The 17,235-nt window shown below is 36.1% G+C and overlaps 4 protein-coding genes across 18 annotated transcripts in view; 2 read left to right on the plus strand and 2 right to left on the minus strand.

Moving 5' to 3' along the window:
* LOC118449063 (peritrophin-1-like) lies at positions 1–1,988 on the plus strand. The gene is made up of 2 exons (XM_035883233.2): positions 1–514; positions 637–1,988. The coding sequence occupies exons 1-2, from the start codon at positions 508–510 to the stop codon at positions 1,332–1,334; spliced, it is 705 nt and encodes a 234-aa protein (XP_035739126.2). The 5' UTR covers positions 1–507; the 3' UTR covers positions 1,335–1,988.
* A 260-nt stretch (positions 1,989–2,248) lies between these two features.
* On the minus strand, positions 2,249–8,091 carry LOC118449060 (E3 ubiquitin-protein ligase SIAH1). Of its 7 annotated transcripts, none has more exons than XM_085657789.1 (5): positions 7,526–8,091; positions 6,200–6,348; positions 5,647–5,886; positions 5,378–5,570; positions 2,249–5,267 (listed from the first exon to the last, which is right to left on the minus strand). In XM_085657789.1, exons 1-5 carry the CDS (start codon positions 7,765–7,767, stop codon positions 5,090–5,092), a joined length of 1,002 nt encoding a protein of 333 aa, XP_085513915.1. In that variant the 5' UTR covers positions 7,768–8,091; the 3' UTR covers positions 2,249–5,089. The 7 variants fall into 7 exon arrangements, with proteins under 7 accessions (XP_085513915.1, XP_035739115.1, XP_035739119.1 ...); XM_035883222.2 differs by lacking the exon at positions 7,526–8,091 and adding an exon at positions 7,359–7,501 and having other exon boundaries at positions 6,200–6,554; XM_035883226.2 differs by lacking the exon at positions 7,526–8,091 and adding an exon at positions 7,045–7,326 and having other exon boundaries at positions 6,200–6,548.
* Positions 8,092–10,550: 2,459 nt separating this feature from the next.
* Positions 10,551–12,530, minus strand: LOC118449058 (RNA-binding protein squid). Its single transcript, XM_035883220.2, has 2 exons — positions 11,882–12,530; positions 10,551–11,402 (listed from the first exon to the last, which is right to left on the minus strand). The coding sequence occupies exons 1-2, from the start codon at positions 12,242–12,244 to the stop codon at positions 10,896–10,898; spliced, it is 870 nt and encodes a 289-aa protein (XP_035739113.1). The 5' UTR covers positions 12,245–12,530; the 3' UTR covers positions 10,551–10,895.
* Positions 12,531–15,149: 2,619 nt separating this feature from the next.
* Positions 15,150–17,235, plus strand: part of Ca-alpha1D (Ca[2+]-channel protein alpha[[1]] subunit D) — a 46,825-nt gene continuing 44,739 nt past the window's right edge. For 4 of the 9 annotated variants that reach the window (XM_035883144.2, XM_035883142.2, XM_035883147.2 and 1 more), the window contains exon 1: positions 15,166–16,703. The gene's annotated coding sequence lies outside the window, so the exon portion shown is untranslated. Of the gene's footprint in view, positions 16,704–17,235 lie in introns of all 9 variants that reach the window. The other 5 variants (XM_035883141.2, XM_085657781.1, XM_085657780.1 and 2 more) reach the window with 5 other exon arrangements.

Here is a 17,235-nt window from a genome sequence, read left to right on the forward strand (position 1 = left end):
AAAAAAAAAACAAAAATAATCGAATAGTTGGAAAAAGGGAACAGATAATTCAATATGATATGAACTGTGCGTAATTATAAAAATTAGAATAAATGAAATATCTTGGCGAACGTCTTATACATAAAACGTTCGTCAGAAATAGATAGGGTAAAACAAAAGGACTCATTATGAGTATAGAAAAAGTTTCGTATTAATAATTTAGACGTAAAAGGATATAACTTCGATGAAATGTTCATATTTACCGTTCGTATTTTCTACTAATTATTTTAGTTCAATATTTAGATTCTAATTGTAACCTTTGGGCTCATAGAAAAATGTTAAAGTCTGTAATGATAAAATTACGGACAGATTAGATAAGAATATATAAGATATAAAACATCAAAAATGATAAGAGGGTTCGCACACGATTATAAAAGTCGCTTTGTCCCTTTATATTACCAGTTAACAATTAATTAAGCACCAAGAGCAAATACAGAGGAAGAAGTAAATCAACGTTCGTTTTTCATCATGAAAGGCAAGTTGCTACTATTTACATTTCCTTATTTTACTATCAATACTATAGAGAAGCATAGAAATGGATAGAAATATTAATTTATCACGGGCTCAGTTAGATCTAATATATGAATATTCAAACAGGAGAGATTGCGATAATAGTCGCGTTTGCGGCTGTCATGGTTACGGCCTATTACCCTGGAGACACACCAATACTGCCGGTTCCAACGTCCTGTCCAGATGAGGATCCCACAGATCGAACGGTGCATTTGGCACATTATGATTGCGAAAAATTTTACAAATGCCAGGCCGGAGAAAAGATTGAAATGGCGTGCCCACTCTGGGACAAAACACGAAGATTACACTTTAACAAAGTCTTACAAGTTTGCGATTTCCCGTCAAGAGCCGGTTGTATCGGATCTGTAACTCCATCGACGCAGACGCCACCGACACAATTTCCGCCGACGCAAACGCCGCCGATTCCGACGCCTACAAGTTGCGTGAATGCCCCAATTAACACATTGATCCCACACGAAAAACGCTGCCACTTGTACTACAGGTGTGACGGTAAAGGAAACGGTCAACTCGAAAGATGCGAAAAAGAAAATAGTTTCAATCCGGTAGAACGTGTATGCGATAAGTCTGGCGTATGCTTAATCACAGATATTTGCAAGAATTTCAGAGATGCAAATGAGGTATATATCGCCGATCCTGTATCCTGCCAATCCGTTTATGTTTGTAACGAACTGGATACGGTGAAATTGTATTGCGGAAACGGCTCAGAATGGAGCAAAGAACAACAGAAGTGTTTGCCAACTAATCAGGCAAATTGTAAGGTGTAATTAGAAGCGACATATTTATCCAACTTGTACATCTTAGAATAAGGCATATTCTGTATTTAATGTTTTATTCGTCGATTATTTCTCATATAACTTATTAAATGTTCCACGTTCGCTCTTACAACGTTTGATTTAATACAATATTTTCGATACGAATAAATATTGTACAGGCATCATAGTTACTAATTCGTTCTATTCCCTTCTATGAACTTTTCTACATTTACTTAAAGCCGATTATTTTAATTGTTGAAATCAATTTGAAATTTATAATCAAATGGAAAAAAAAAAAAAAGAGAGAGAGAGATGAAATTACGCGCTAATTTAATAAAGCGATTCGCTTTGAAGGAGGAAAGTGGACTGCGCTATTAAGGAATACCGATGATAAACGTATTTTGCGAAGGTACATGTATTTAAAAATTATTACACATTTCTAACATTCCAAGGCATTAGAGTGTTAAATAACTTATAAAGTAAAGGTATGTCAAAAGTAAATGAGTAAATAAAGAAAAGATCTTAAATAAAAATTATATTAAAATGTCCGAAGGTTCTATTAATGCTTCAGATACTTTTAGTAAAATTAAATAATATACATTTATAGCTAAGACTGCACACAAATGATAGTAAGAAAAATGCGTATACGAAAAAAAGAAAAATAACAATAATAATCATAATAGTAATAATAATAATAATAATAATAATAATAATAATAATAATAATAATAATAATAATAAAGATAAAGATAATGATAATAATAATAATAATAATAATAATAATAAAAGAAAGGAAAACAAAAAGAGAAAGAAAAAAACAAATTAAATAAAGATTAAATTGAACGTGTAACTTTTGCGATACCTTCACTGAACGATACTATTATAATTCGCAAAGAATGTTTGCTAAAAAATAAATTATTATAGTAAGAATTTAAACGCTATTTTATTAGCCCTAAAGCGTATTTTAATAATTTATATACATATCCCTTAATAATATATTTTTGTTTAACGCGAGTTATGTTTCTGTACATGCGTCATGTTTATTAATCCATACCGAGAGGGAATTACGTTCGTCACGCTTATATTTATCAATAATATTGTGTAATTAATAATTTTACATGATATTTATATCAATTTGTGCTATTACCAAAATGATCAATAATTCATTGACAGACGTTTTATATCAATCCTATGTTACGGAACTTTTACTTTCGATTGTTTGAAATATTACATGTAAAATAAGTATTTCCTTGTATGTACAATGGCAGAGCAACAATTAACATGAAAGTTCAATATCAATTTTGGGAATAACCGCCAAAAGTGTATTTCCTCTTTATCTCTATTAAAATTAACTGCTTATCTAATGCGTACATGTATAAATGTAAATATAACCATATAAGCATATATGCACGTAATCTCGTATGTGTACATAATGTGCAGTTGGTTCCCGTTTTTTGCAATATCATAGATATCAACCGTTAAAAAATATTACCTCGTATATACAATTTTTCTTCCATTAACTCATTCCTTTCAATCCGTAGAATTTTCGAGCCTTCTTTGGATTGAAATCAATTTTTAATCAATAAAAGCTGAACGTGAGAGGCATTGTTTTTCAACTGTCGATATGTGTATCAGCATAATTTACATTATTAATTATTGTATCACATAAGAAGTTTTACTTTATTTACAGTAACATTTTTTCTTTACCTACAATTTAAATATTTATAATTGTTATATATATGTATATATAACAATTACGCACACACGCACGCGCGCACACACGCACACACACACACACACAATCAGATAGAGCAATGGGAACATTTCTCCTGCTTAATCGTCTTATATTACAGAGTATGAAATTATGTATAATTAATTTCAATGAATAATAATTGTTATTCTAATAAGAATTTCTTTTCTTTCATACGTTTAATCAAACAGATCTAAAAGAATTTCAAATTTAGGAAATATTTTATCGAACCCACTTAAGATGCAAACCAAAATTACAATAAAGTAATATATAATTGTTGATTATATTTTACTTATCCTAATATTTACATTGTAGTCATATTTCAGTCTGGATTATCTCTATAAACAAAAAGATTCCTATCGTTTGAAATCTCAATTTATCATAATATCCATTCTTGCAAAGTGATTAAAACTAATTATCTATAATGTGATGTTTAATTCAAACAAACCATTAATTTGATCACACTAATATACATATATATATATATATATATATATATATATCAAATTGAGATTTATGCGATTCCCATAAATTTTATATATAATTAAAAAAAGGAAAAAAAAAATCATCACACTACGATATAATATAATAATAAAGAAAATGAAAAAGAATAAATATTATTACGATATCTAATTACAAAATCTATTCCGATGAAAAATGTTTATCGATTTTTCCAAACTTATTCTTATACTTTGACTATGATTTCACATTATTCTTTAATTTATTTAGTTTAATTATGTACCAAGAAACAAACAATGTTTATATTGTCGTTCAATTGGTACATGCTATAATGTTTTTCTTCTTATCATTACCGTAAGGGTGTGAATCATACGATGCATAGAAATCAAAAATTTATCAATCGCGACACTATATATGACTCCCGATAATTAATAATATAAAACATACATATATATATATATCTACACACTTGTACATATATATACATATACGTGTGATATAACACGTGCTTTTGTATGCAGTACTAGGTTCACTTCATGACCACAGAGTTTCTTTTCAAGCATGACAACATTCAGGAAAAATGTCTGCATATAAAATGATTTGATTATATGAAATTGTCAAAACTTTACATTTTCCTCTTTTAAACTGCAAATAATATATCTAATAAGATATTCATTCCCTGTGAATTTATCTTGCTTGATATCATGGACAATATACACATGTTCGAAAATATTGTGTAATTTACAATTTTATAATTAACTTACAGCGTATAAAATGATACCTGTGAGACTGAACTTTTGCATGTTTTTATACACTAAAATCTAAATATATGTATACAATTGTCTCAAGTAATACAAGATAACGTTTATAAAAAGTTGAACATTTTGGAAAGAAAATTGATTAAAAGTTGAATATAATACAAAAGGCAAAAAATAAACCTGTTAAAGTTCTAACAAACGATTATCTCGGAAGAATTTAACGTCACTTTTCGTTAACAGTACGTGATGTATGCAGAGAGAGAGAGAGAGGGGGGAGGCAGTGGGGGGGGGGGGGATAAATATGTTTAAGTGGATTAAATATAAAGATATAGACAAGTTTGTTAGGTAAATCGTATTAAATGATGATATTCGTGAAGTGCTCTTAACATTTAAATTAATATAAAATTCACTAGGGAATATTATATAAATAAAAATTTGATAAGAAATGACTAAGAGAAAGCAACGTGTAATGAATGTCAGGTACTTTCTATAAATTGGCTTTTTTTAGCTGCTTCAACCAAATAGTTGTTTATCTTATATTCACATGTATTATTAATATCACATACAAGTATATTTTAAAGCTTCTATGTAAACGGATGTTCTGTAACCAAGTGTGTGAATGTAGCACTTTGTCAATCCATTTTCAATATTTTCTAACATCTATATTGCTAATATTCATCTGTGGTAACATGAAAGAAATTATGTATGCATACCAGGCAATCTTTCGTGTCAGTTTAGGAGTGTAATTTAAAGACTGCACGATATGTCTGAATGGTTTTAAACTGTTTTTTCTGGCTTTCCTCATGCCATAGAAATTGTAACATTAATTCCTAGATTTCCATTATCCGCAAAAAAATTAGCAACAGATGTGTCAAATACAAGGCAATCTGAATTTAAAATAGCAGACGAGACACCTTCATGTATAGAACGTGGCATAGCTTCCCACGTAAGGCGTCTCTTATGTCCATTTAGTTCTAGCCTATTGAAAATCATTCACATAACGACATATAATGATTGTATCGATTTAAAATTAGATAAAAAAAAAAAAAAAAAGAAACAAGAAAAAAAAAATGAAAATGAAGTATTTACCTGTAAGCAAAATTTTCTGCTTGCTTTCTCGAACCAATCAATTGAACGATCGCAAAAAATTGTTGATGCCCGTCATATTTCTCTTGCTTCTCAAGTACCAACATGAAATGATGACCATAACAAGATTGCATCATTACCCAATCCACAGCTCCGGGAAGATTAATATCAGTTGCCAGAAAAACTATGTCTTCTCCTATAAAAGAAAAAAAAGGCAATTGATACGTTTATTTATATTTAATCGTAGGCGTGAGAATCTTTTTAAAGCTTACCTTGAAGAGTAGTAATGCTTTTATGACTCGTAACAAGATGTGGCATCACTTGTTCAAGAGATCCCTGCCACTTACACGATGCACCTGGGCAAGGACAACTATATGGACGGAATTCACACGCATCCTCGTGATCTGGCTTTTCGGTATGCACCAAAGACACTGTGCACCCACTAATAGAGTATTTGCAAGGAAACATTACATTACTAGCTACCTTTTCCATAGCCAGATTGCGAATATTACCTAATTTAAAAGAAAACCAATACGATAAATGATACACCATAAATAAATATAAAAAGTCTTTGTCATAGATATTGTCAATTTTTTTCTCAGTTATTCGAAATTCTTAATTAATGTTCTTATGTTTCTCCACTTACAACTAAATAATTGTGAAATAATACGAAAAACATTTTCAAAGGTTTAATGCAATCTTATTCTCCTCAGATAAGAAAACAAAAAACAAGATAAGATTAAAGCCTGATAATTCCATATTATGTTAGATAATAGGTTGAACATTTGCAATCAAGTATATAACAGGGATATATATTTTACACACCTAATGGGCCTCTACAAGTAGGGCAACAGGTAAGTTTTGGTCGACAGTTACTACAAACGAGGTGTCCACTTTGACACTGCAAGATGGGTGGTAGCACATAGTCAAAACAAACAGGGCATTCAAATAGGCTTGCTAAATCAGTCGAACTGCTTAACGCCGATACAGATGAAGCTGAGGTACTGGCAACACCCCTCCCTTTTTTTCCTGTACTTATATTTAACTGTGACATGTTTTTCTCCTAGGTTAAGTACCAAGGCAAACAGTTTGATAACACAAATACAATAGTTTTTCAATACCAATGGCGTCTTTCAGACTTGGTGCAATCTCCTGGCACTTATCCACTCCATATCTGGAACTTAATTAGTTATTATTTAATACAAATTAAAGAAATTTCTTAATATACATATATGTGTATGATAATATATATACATATACATATACATATACATATACATATACATATACATATACATATACATATACATATACATATACATATACATATACATATATATATATATATATATATATATGTACAAACTTATGTTTATAAAGGAATATTATAATGTAATGTGATAAAATACATTATCTCATCATATCTAAACAAAACACAACATACTAATATAATCAAATAAAAGTAAATTTGCCTTGAATAAACATGTTTTTTTCGATTGACGTTTAATGCATAATAGATCTCCGATAGACACATTAATCGTATAACACAATATTTACTTCATTATATAATATGCGTTTTATCCACGATAACACTATATCACTAAAAGTACGACAAAGAATATTGCAAATGAAATGTTTTAGGCTATGAAGACAAAACAATTACAACAGACCCTTCGTTAATCTTATTTGTGTCGAGTAAATTCATTGTCACCGGTATAACCATCAATTTCTCACTATGAAGTGAGAGTATTTTAATGTATTATGTTTCCCGTGCGACGAGCCAATTCCATTTACGGCCGATTATTCGTACGCACGAGTAGAGTCACGGACGAGCATACATACACGGAGCAATGCAGTGTCGTAATATGTAGGCAAAAGTCTCAACACATAAACAAGATACAGTATGATGAACATGTATGACTGTTCGTGGAAAATTCCACATGTAGTCGTGATTGCCAGCTAGAAGAAAACGTGTTTAACTTACCGAGATAGAGATTGTAGAAAAATTTTGAATCGTTGTTTCAAAAAATACAAAGGCTACTGCATGATCAGGATTGTGACATCAAAATACGATAAAAAGCACTTTGGAAAAACGATGAGAATGTCGGCGACGACGACGACGACGACGACGACGACGACGGCGACGACGACGACGACGACGACGACGACGACGACGACGGCGACGACGACGACGACGACGACGACGACGACGACGACGACGGCGACGACGACGACGACGACGACGACGACGCCGACGAAGATGAGGAAATAGACGACAACGGTGGTGACAGCGACGACAAAGGTTGTTGCTGTTGTAACGGCGGTGGTATCGACTTCATGCGACCCAACTCCGGAGCTTTTGCAACAAACGCTTTCGATATCCTCCGGTACATCGATGGTGTATAAACAAGCGTGTGGTTATTTCGTCCGCGGGAGGCTACATGACAAAATCCCGCGGCCGACGATTCAGCATAATCCGCTCTATTAATTGTACCAGTCCTATGTGAGACATAGTGTAACAGCTCGCTTTTTATTTGTACTCCCTTCGGGCACCTCCGTACAATGTAATGCGAAGCGATACGACGACACTGCAGCTGTCTGCAATTACACCCATGCAGCTGCCATTCTAACGTTTAATCCTAGTTCACAACCTATCCGATATATTCTTTCTTACAATCGTCGACGAATGCGCATTCGACTTTCGTGCGATCACTAGTGGAGCATTCGGCATCGTTTTTTCGAACGCTTCTCGTGTCAAAAACACATTCGGTTATCGAACACGTCGATTGGTCAAATTCGAAAGATATAAATGGCCAATCGCGCGTCAGATCCAACAACTTCGTTGTTTCGTATGTTAACGATTTTGCATAGACTAAAATGGTAGCTGAAATAATATTTTGAAAAGTCTATTGTCGCGAATATTATTCCTTCGAATTAAAAGCACTATGAAATATGTTATCATGTTTACTATGTTGTGTTATGGTATAAAGAAAAAAAAGAAAAAAAAAAAAAAAAAAAAAAAAAAGAAAAAAAATAAATAAAAAAAAAAAAAAGAGAGAAATTAAACAACCGAAAGCGATAATGTTATATTTCGATTGACTCGTACCGAATGATCGACCGACGTGTCTTTTAAGTAATTGAAAAAAGTCTTTTAAGTAATAGGCATTTTATTTCTTGCTATAATTAAAATATACACTGTGTCATGGGTGAAACAGGCGAATATTAATTAATCGTAACAAAATATTCATGTTATTTCCTTTAATTTCACACTTTTTTCTTTTTTTTTCTTTTTTTTTTTTTTTCCTTTTATATATATATTCTTTTTTTTTCACACGCAGCAAATATGGTATACATAGTATACAGATTTAATTTCAAAAGCATAATTGGTTTGGCTTAAAATCTCAGAGAATTGGTGGAAACAATTTTGTATTAAATTTGATCGGATCGCCGTATCGTTACGTTACATTTAAGCCAAACCGTTGATACTTTTGTAACCTTTGAATGTCTTTCGAATGTATAAAGCTTTTTCAGCCTTGTAAACGACATAATTTCGATGTATCTAAACGTAGTCTCACTGTATCATTAGCAACGCTTTTTTACAATAACGTTAATGACTTGAATTTAGCGGTCAAAAAATCGCACGGGTAGTACCGGTTATCGAATTCTCTAGATATTATATCACGTCGAACGATACGCTACGTGTTAACAGTCTTTTCGCGATATGAAGAGCAGTCTTCATAGTTTGTAATATCAAACAGGAACTGCTACTCTCGATACAAATGCGAAAGAAATGTCAATGTAGCCTACATTTTTTCGTACCTTCCAGTCATTCATGTATTTTGAAACATTCTGTTACTCCAGTGTCTTAACCAAATTTTGCTTTTGCGTTACGCGCTTAGATGTAATGTTTTCGCCGTATTCGTGTGACATTTACGCCATAATGAGTACAAACGCGACGTCTAAACTATACTACAATGTTGTGTTACAATTGAAGAAAAGCAAATTTACATACATGTATACATATATATATATATATATATATATATATATATATATATATATATATACATATGCGTGTGTATATATGTATGTATGTTGTATGTATGTTGTATGCATGTTGTATGTTGTATGCATGTATACATGCATGTGTATGTGCATCCTCGTAGAAATAATCTATTGAAATTTCAATAGGTCGTTGATATATAAAGCAAGTGGTATTTTTGTTTCTTTTCTTTTCTTTTCTTTCATAATGTTTGTATTGTTTTAATGACAATTTTCGTTAAATACGAATCACAAATATCCGTTCGTAATTTAACGTCGCGCAAGTATTCCTTATGTATAATACCCAGGACGTTCATATTTTAATTATACATTTTTCAAATGTTTTTTTTTCTTTTTTTTTTCTTTTTTTTTTTTCTTTTTTTTCTTTTTTTTTTTTTTAAATCCTAATCTCTATATCAGTATATACTTATGTGTACCTGCATATGCACATACGTATACACATACGTGCAGCATATTTAAGATTCATATAAGTTACAAGACTTATCTTTAGATTATAAACAATTATATGATAATAGATAATGCATATAGAATATAATCTTACAAGGAAGAAGTATGTTTCAATGGGAGCAAAATTTTGGTCCATAAATGGCAATTTGCTGTAAATTGAAATTAATCCGAATTAAAACTGCATACCGATGGGGGAAGAAGAAAAAAAAAAAAACCAAATGCAAACTATACATTGTTCTTGTTTTTCTTCTTTAAATGAAAATAACACCAAGCACATAGTAAAGAATACACGAATAATGCAACCTAAAATTCTAAAGAATAGCTAGAGAATAGCTATAGAATAGCCAAAGAATAGCTATAGAATATAGCTAGCATTAAATTATTAGATACACGGGTTAGTTAGTATGAGAAATGAGTAGTAACAAGGAGACAGGATTAAATTACGAATTTCACTCCACTTGAGATTTCTCCATTAGGGATCTAAGAAATCCTTTTATAACAATCAATACTCGATATACTATATAGTATCGTTATCGTTCGGGGCGTATATCATAAACGAGTCTTTCTGCAAATATTTCCTTTGAAAGTTTATATCATTCAAGTCGAGTAAAATTATATTATAGACATCATTGTCGATGGCCCTGTCCTCGTTTAAGAAAATGCACAACATCATTACTTAATTTTACTTTAAAGATTATTTCTCGTAATAGGAGGCAAAATGTGCATTATACAGAAACTGACATGATTCTTTTAAATTCGTAACATCATAACTCCAAACCAGTGGGAGAATTTTTTTTAACAAATGTACACAAAGGTATCTAGTATTATACAGACGCGACGTATGAAGTTTAGGAAATTTAAGGGAGACGGTATCAGGTATTTATAATACCTTGTCCCATCCAAATCCCCTCTTTTCAGTCTCTGACTGTAATTAGATAAAGTTGGTCTACCTCCTACTATATTCTTGTATTTTCACCATTCTTGAGCGTATAAACGAATTTATACCCTGCATTTAGTACGGTTGATGTCTCTGAAATTGACGTGGTCCCTGTCCGTTTCCTCGTGGCTTACCTTGGGCCGAATATCCCATATTTTCATATCCGTCATATCCCGAATAGTCATAATTCCCATACATGTCATCGTATCCACCTTGATAACCGTTATAATACTCGGGAATGTAACCGTAACCACCAGCATACCCATAACCATAACCGGGTCCCCAAAATCCTTGCGTTCTTGGATCCGGACTCATTTTGACCTTCTTCACGTCTACTTCTTTGCCATTTATCGTTTGTTTAGGAGTTTTCAATAATTTATATACAACTTCCTTAGAATCGAACGTTATGAAACAAAATCCTTTTCTTTGATTCTTTACCTTGTCGAATGGCGCTTGCAATTCGACGATAGTCCCATATTGACTGAAGTAGGATTTAATATCCTCGTCTGTAATATCAGGCGTAAGACCACCAACGAATATTTTCCCATGTTGAGGCTTCTTGCTGACTCGTTTTGGATCCACCTTTGGAACAATAAAAGGAACATTTTTATCTACCGACTCGAGACGTCTTCTCTATTCGAAGGATAGTTTGAAAGATAACGCGCGCATCGCGAACAGTCAATATTTCGACAAAGGAACCAAGGAGAGTTATTTCGAAAGAAATAAAAATAGAAACGAATTGTACTTGTGAAAGGAAACTACTGCTTGGTAGTACTTTTAAATAGGTCGGACGCGCGTAAAGAAAAATTCGCGATATAGCGTTGGAAGGAGAAACACGGTAAGTAGAGAGAGAGAGAGAGAGAGAGAGAGAGAGAGAGAGAGAGAGAGAGAGAGAGAGAGAGAGAGCGCGAGAGTGAGAGAGAGAGAAAGAGGGAGGGGAGAGAGAGAGAGAGAGAGAGAGAGAAAGAGAGAGAGAAAAGAAAAAATCTCGCAAACGTAGCTCGCTACATCGTGCGACCTTTACGTAGAATTCGACGGTACTAGGTGATAGAAATACCGACCTTACGTTCGTTGATGTAATGCTCGCCCGACGCAAGAAGCTTGTCGATGGTTTTTGGATTGGTGAAAACTATGAAAGCAAAGCCTCGCGAGAGGCCTGTGTATGAATCGATTTTGATGGTAATGCTTTCGATTTCGCCAAATTTTCCAAAATGATCGAGCAATTCCTTGTTGGTAGTATTTCGAGAGAGCCCACCGATGAAGAGTTTACGCTCGTCATCCTTTCCAGGAATTCCTGCGGTTGGCTGATGTTGCTGTTGCTCTTGTTGCTTCTGCTGCTGCTGTTGCTGCTGCTGTTGGCCCTGTGTCTGTTGTCCGGTGCTCTCGGCCTGAGCTTGCTTTTGGTAACACTCAACCGCCGCCATCGTCTACGCGCGAGCTTACTCGAAAAATTGCTGGCACGAGATACGCGGTAAAACCGATCGTGATATTCCTTCGAGCGGGGAAAGACGAATCGGCAACGTATGAAGCACGCGAATTATTCGAGAGAATGGCTTGGCACGCGTCACAGTCGGTTCGTACGGTGAACCGGTGGCTGGTGCCGGCTTTACGGACCGAAAGAAAGAGAAGCAACGACAGTTTCCGATCCCTTTCTACGCTATCGTCGAGCTATCTTATTGGCTCCTTCCGTTCGGTCGCCGCCATCTTCTCTCTTACCAATGGTTAATACTACGGACGCTCGCCGGAAATACCGAGCACTGCTTCCGCTCCTCGTTTCAGGATTAATTATAGAAAATTTTCGCGTCACTCGTGGAAACGTGGTCCCGACCGAGCGGGAGGACGAAGGTATGTGTGCTCGCGCGTAGCCGCACGCATACACCTACATATGACTCCTCTCTTTTTCTCTCTCTCTCTCTCTCTCTCTCTCTCTTTCTAAATAAATAAATAAATAAATAAATAAATAAATAAACAAATAAATATACGCTCTTCTTATTACCATTCTCGTCGACATTGTCGTCGAGTCGTTTCTTTTATCCACCCTCTTTGCGCTTACTAATGAGGATGGATTTTCGTAAGACCTTGAGAGAGAGAGAGAGAGAGAGAGAGAGAGAAAACCGTACATCGGTCCAAGCAAGTCCGACCAATGTGCGAGCGCCTTTGTTCGCGTAGGATGCATCGAGTTCCCTTTATTCTCGCTTCGCGTCGCGTCGCATCGTCTAGCGTCGCGTCGTCTACTGTCATCTCGTCTTCAAAGAGAAAACGCGCGTTTAAAATCATTCGCCTTCGCTTTACGATATCGTTGTTTTACATTGGACGTTAACGCCATTATCCCCTTGTTCTTTCTTACGCTCGAACAAAGTTCGAGAATATATGAATCATTTTATTTATTTATATTTACGACATACTCATTTATCAGAGGGAATTTACGATGAGCCATTATTCGAATTACTTTTGACAACGACTTCACGTCCATTGATAATATCCGATCGAAGAATCGAGATACGTATTTGTCCGTACTTGGCGAAATCACGAGAGAGAGAGAGAGAGAGAGAGAGAGAGAGTACACGTGTTAAATATATAAATACAGTCAGGCCAAGATTATATAAATAAAACTCAGCTCTTCGGTAACCCTAGCTTATCCTTTCTTTAGTGGAAGAGTTTAAGAATAGCATAAGGTTCTACGAGTAAACAGGCGTGCCGTTAATTATAGGCAAGGCGTACACTACTTGAACGAAAAACTTGCCCGCGAGAAGAGAATTTTAAAAGCAGATAATGAAAAACGATATGTAGAATCGCGATATCTCTATTAATCAACCTGCATAAGCGCATACGTTTCTTATACATTTCTTTTCACCTTTTTCTCTTCTTTCCTTTTATCTTTTATTTTATCCATACGTTTCGTCGTATTACCTCGTTCTCTAATCGAGAAGAAACTCGTTCGATGGCGCCAGGAGTCCTTCTTGACGAGTCAATTCGAATTTTTTCAAATCGACGACAATAATACGCGCTCACATGAGAGAATTATATTCGTTTCGAAATTAAATCGAAAGGAATATGATATTATTACTATTCTCCTTTGACATCGATTATTCTCATAAGATATATTATTATTAGAATAAAAGTCTAATCGACGGAACATGAGTCAATCGCATAGCGTTTAAGCGATTAAGAATCTACGAAAGGAGGATAGCGTCGAGTGAATTTAAAACGATGCGGTCATCTAAAATAAGGGCGTAAATTAAGGATAGGGAATGCATCGTGCGGTTAAATGTGACGCATGACGCGCACGGTCTGACTCTGACCTATATATTTGAGCATAAGAAGCGCCTTCTTTCTCAGGATAGGACATACATAATACATACGCGCGAAACACAGACACCCGCGAATACGACGCTGTACGCATTATGACAAAAGGTCATTTTCACTCTGCCAATTTGGTTCAGTGATCATGGCGCTTTGCGTCGTATATTTAGTCATATATTCTTTTTTCTTTTCTTTCGCCGATCGCACGCTGGAATAGAGAGAACAACGGGAAACAACACTTTTAATACTAAACTTTTGTACAAAATCGTCATGTACCGCATTCGCTTTGATTATAATATCATTAATCAAGGCGGAACGGCCAAATATTTTTTTAATATAAACGTCGATCGTACAACAAATTTTTCACTTTCTATTTATACTTGCTTCCATATCGACATGTCATTCTCACGAATTAACATATATTTTATGTACGTAATAAAGAAGAAGGCGAGAGAGGGAGAGAGAGAGAGAGAGAGAAAGAGAGGGGCGTATTTCTACGCGCGACCGTACAAACGTACGTGTACATTCGTAAGGTCTCCACTTACGTTATTTTAATTTCCCCAGGGTACAATGTTCTTTGTACTCGTGCTAATGATCGCTACGAGCTCTCTCGCAATAATGCGACAGATATTTCCTTAGCTTTAAAATTACTCGAAACTCGTAGTCGACAAGTGAACGGGACCATAGAAAATCAAGTATTTACATATTTCTTAAATAATATCAATAACGATGATGAGTGGCTAATAAAATAAAACTAAGAAAAATATGAAAAAATTGGTCCCATTGATTTTTTCGAGACTGGATCTTCGTCCATGGTGAGGTAGATGGGTATATCGGTAAAAAGACATTTACCTTCTCCACCCTGTTTTGTCTCTTTGTTAGGCGCGCGCGTGCGTGAAAAGGGAAAGGCGCGGATGGTGTTGGCCGAAGAGAGACGGAGGAGGAGGAGGAGGAGGAGGAGGAGGAGGAGGAGGAAGAAAAGACGGTGCGTCGACTCGGTGGTGGGGGTGGGGCGTCGCGACGCCAGGCGTCGCTGGCGTCGAGCCGGCGACGTATCGTCGACTCGAGCGTGTCGTGTGCCGTCGTCGTCGTCGTCGTTGTCGTTGTCGTTGTCGTTGTCGTCGTCGTCGTCGTCATCTTAATCGTCGTCTCTTCGGGATTAGTGCGTGTCTTTCGTTTTAGATCTAACAACGATCCTTTCGTCAAACGAGATAGAAGGAGAAAGAGAGAGAGAGAGAGAGAGAGAGAGAGCGAGCGAGCGAGCGAGCGAGCGAGAGAGAGAGAGAGAAGCTCGCTAAGCTTTCCAAGTCTCTTTTCTTTTTGCGGCATTTCTTTCTCTGCCCGCCACCAAAAGTACTTCCTTTTGAAAGAGAAAGAGAGGGAGAGGGAGAGAGACAGACTGAGAGAGAGAGAGAGAGAGAGAGAGAGAGAGAGAGAGGAAGAAAAAGACGTACATATTCGTAGGGTGCACTGGCCGACAGAGAGATAAGTAAAGGGACGTTGACGTGTGCGTCGGAGAGAACTAGAGATAGAGATAAGAAAAGAATGGATTTACGAAGAAACACGGGCCGCGTACGATAATACTACCTCGACATAGTTCTGCAATCCGCCCTCGTGCGCGTCCACGGCGGATCCGGAAGGAGGCGCGCTCGAAGGGAAAAAATAGGGAGAGGTAAATTCGCGCACCATTAACGAGCCTCTCTTCCCGGAAACGATCGAGCTCGCGCGCCAACCGATTTAGGATCATACCGGCCGACCGATCGACCGACCGACCGACCGACCGACCGACCGACCGACCGACCGACCGACCGACCGACCAACAGACCGACAGATCGACAGACCAAACGACCGAAAGAACAAGAGGAGTGAACACGGTGCGATAAACTACCCTGTAGTGCCGCGAACACGTCCAACTTCCAAGTTGTCTTCGTCGCCACCTCTTCTCTCGTTTCTCTTTTCACGCGTGTATATACATATATATATATATATATATACACACATACATACATACATATATATTTATATATATATATATATATGTATACGCGTACTGCTCACGTATACGTTGGTACATATATATAAATATAATCGAACGTACCCAGATATCTATTTATAAGTTTACACGAGAGAGCAAGAACAAGAGATAGATAGAGAGTAGCGACGACGATCGTGACGTTGCTCGCTACTGGTGCTAGTGCTACGTTATCTTTGGCGTGCCGTTTGTGATGATGATGATGATGATGGTGGTGTTGGTGATGACGATGGTGGTGCGTCCTTAAGAAGAAAGAATTCGTCGGTGCGAGAGCTTACGTGAAACACGAGAAAAAGTAGAAAAGAAGGCAAGTTCCGGTTACACGCTCGAACCGCCTTTATTTTTCTTCGACGACGCTCTTTCTTCTCGCGAGAGAAAAACGAAGAAGATAAAAAGTCATCTTCTATCCTAGTACTAGAAGAGAGGACGCGAATCGAGCGCGAACGACATCGCGTTTAAGACGGATATGAGGAGCGGATACGCCCGGCTCACGTGATACACACACGATCGTCTCTATCACCGACGGTTCTCTCTTCCAAAGATATGCGGTAAGTTTTTTTAAGAGGGTACTAGAGGCAACGACGACGATGACGACGACGACGACGACGACGACGACGTTATTTTTTTCAAGAAGCTAGCGAGCGAACGTGTACGCTTCGGTCAACGGACTCTGTGAGTGAGTGAGCGAGAGAGAGAGAGAGAGAAAGAGAGAGAGAGAAAAAGAGTCGCTCCTCTCTCCGTTTCCTTTTTTCGTCCTTCTACTAACCCTGCGAGAAAAACTTTTCTCCTAGATACTCGTGAGGAGAACCAAGCGTGTTTCGTCCCCTTTCCCTTGCCCTCCGCATAATAAATTCGTAGTATCGGACTTTACTATTCGAAATTCCAATGGCTATAATCCAGATGATTCATCGAGCGGTCCTCGATGAACATTTGCCAACTTTTCTTGGAATCGCTCCGTTCGAGCTCGAAGACGTCTTCGACAAGATGAACGCGGATCATCGTATATCAGGAAATTGTAAATCGTTTTTCAAATATTCTTAATGTATCAGCCAAAGTATTAACGTACCGATGCAAAGCGAC

This window comes from Vespa mandarinia, chromosome 6, assembly GCF_050613455.1.
Source record: "Vespa mandarinia isolate Hongniang chromosome 6, ASM5061345v1, whole genome shotgun sequence".
Taxonomy (NCBI): Eukaryota; Metazoa; Arthropoda; class Insecta; order Hymenoptera; family Vespidae; genus Vespa; species Vespa mandarinia.

Bases quoted from the DNA above. Each gene is read 5' to 3' on its own strand.
- LOC118449060 (XM_085657789.1), bottom strand. From the start codon at position 7,767: ATGTACCGGAGGATATCGAAAGCGTTTGTTGCAAAAGCTCCGGAGTTG. The intron at 5,887-6,199 runs GTGTGTAAAATA...CTTTTAAATTAG, and splicing joins TACTTGTAGAGGCCCATTAG to GTAATATTCGCAATCTGGCT. The intron at 5,571-5,646 runs GTAAGCTTTAAA...TTTCTTTTATAG, and splicing joins AAGCATTACTACTCTTCAAG to GAGAAGACATAGTTTTTCTG.
- LOC118449058 (XM_035883220.2), bottom strand. From the start codon at position 12,244: ATGGCGGCGGTTGAGTGTTACCAAAAGCAAGCTCAGGCCGAGAGCACC. The intron at 11,403-11,881 runs GTCGGTATTTCT...ATTGTTCCAAAG, and splicing joins ATTACATCAACGAACGTAAG to GTGGATCCAAAACGAGTCAG.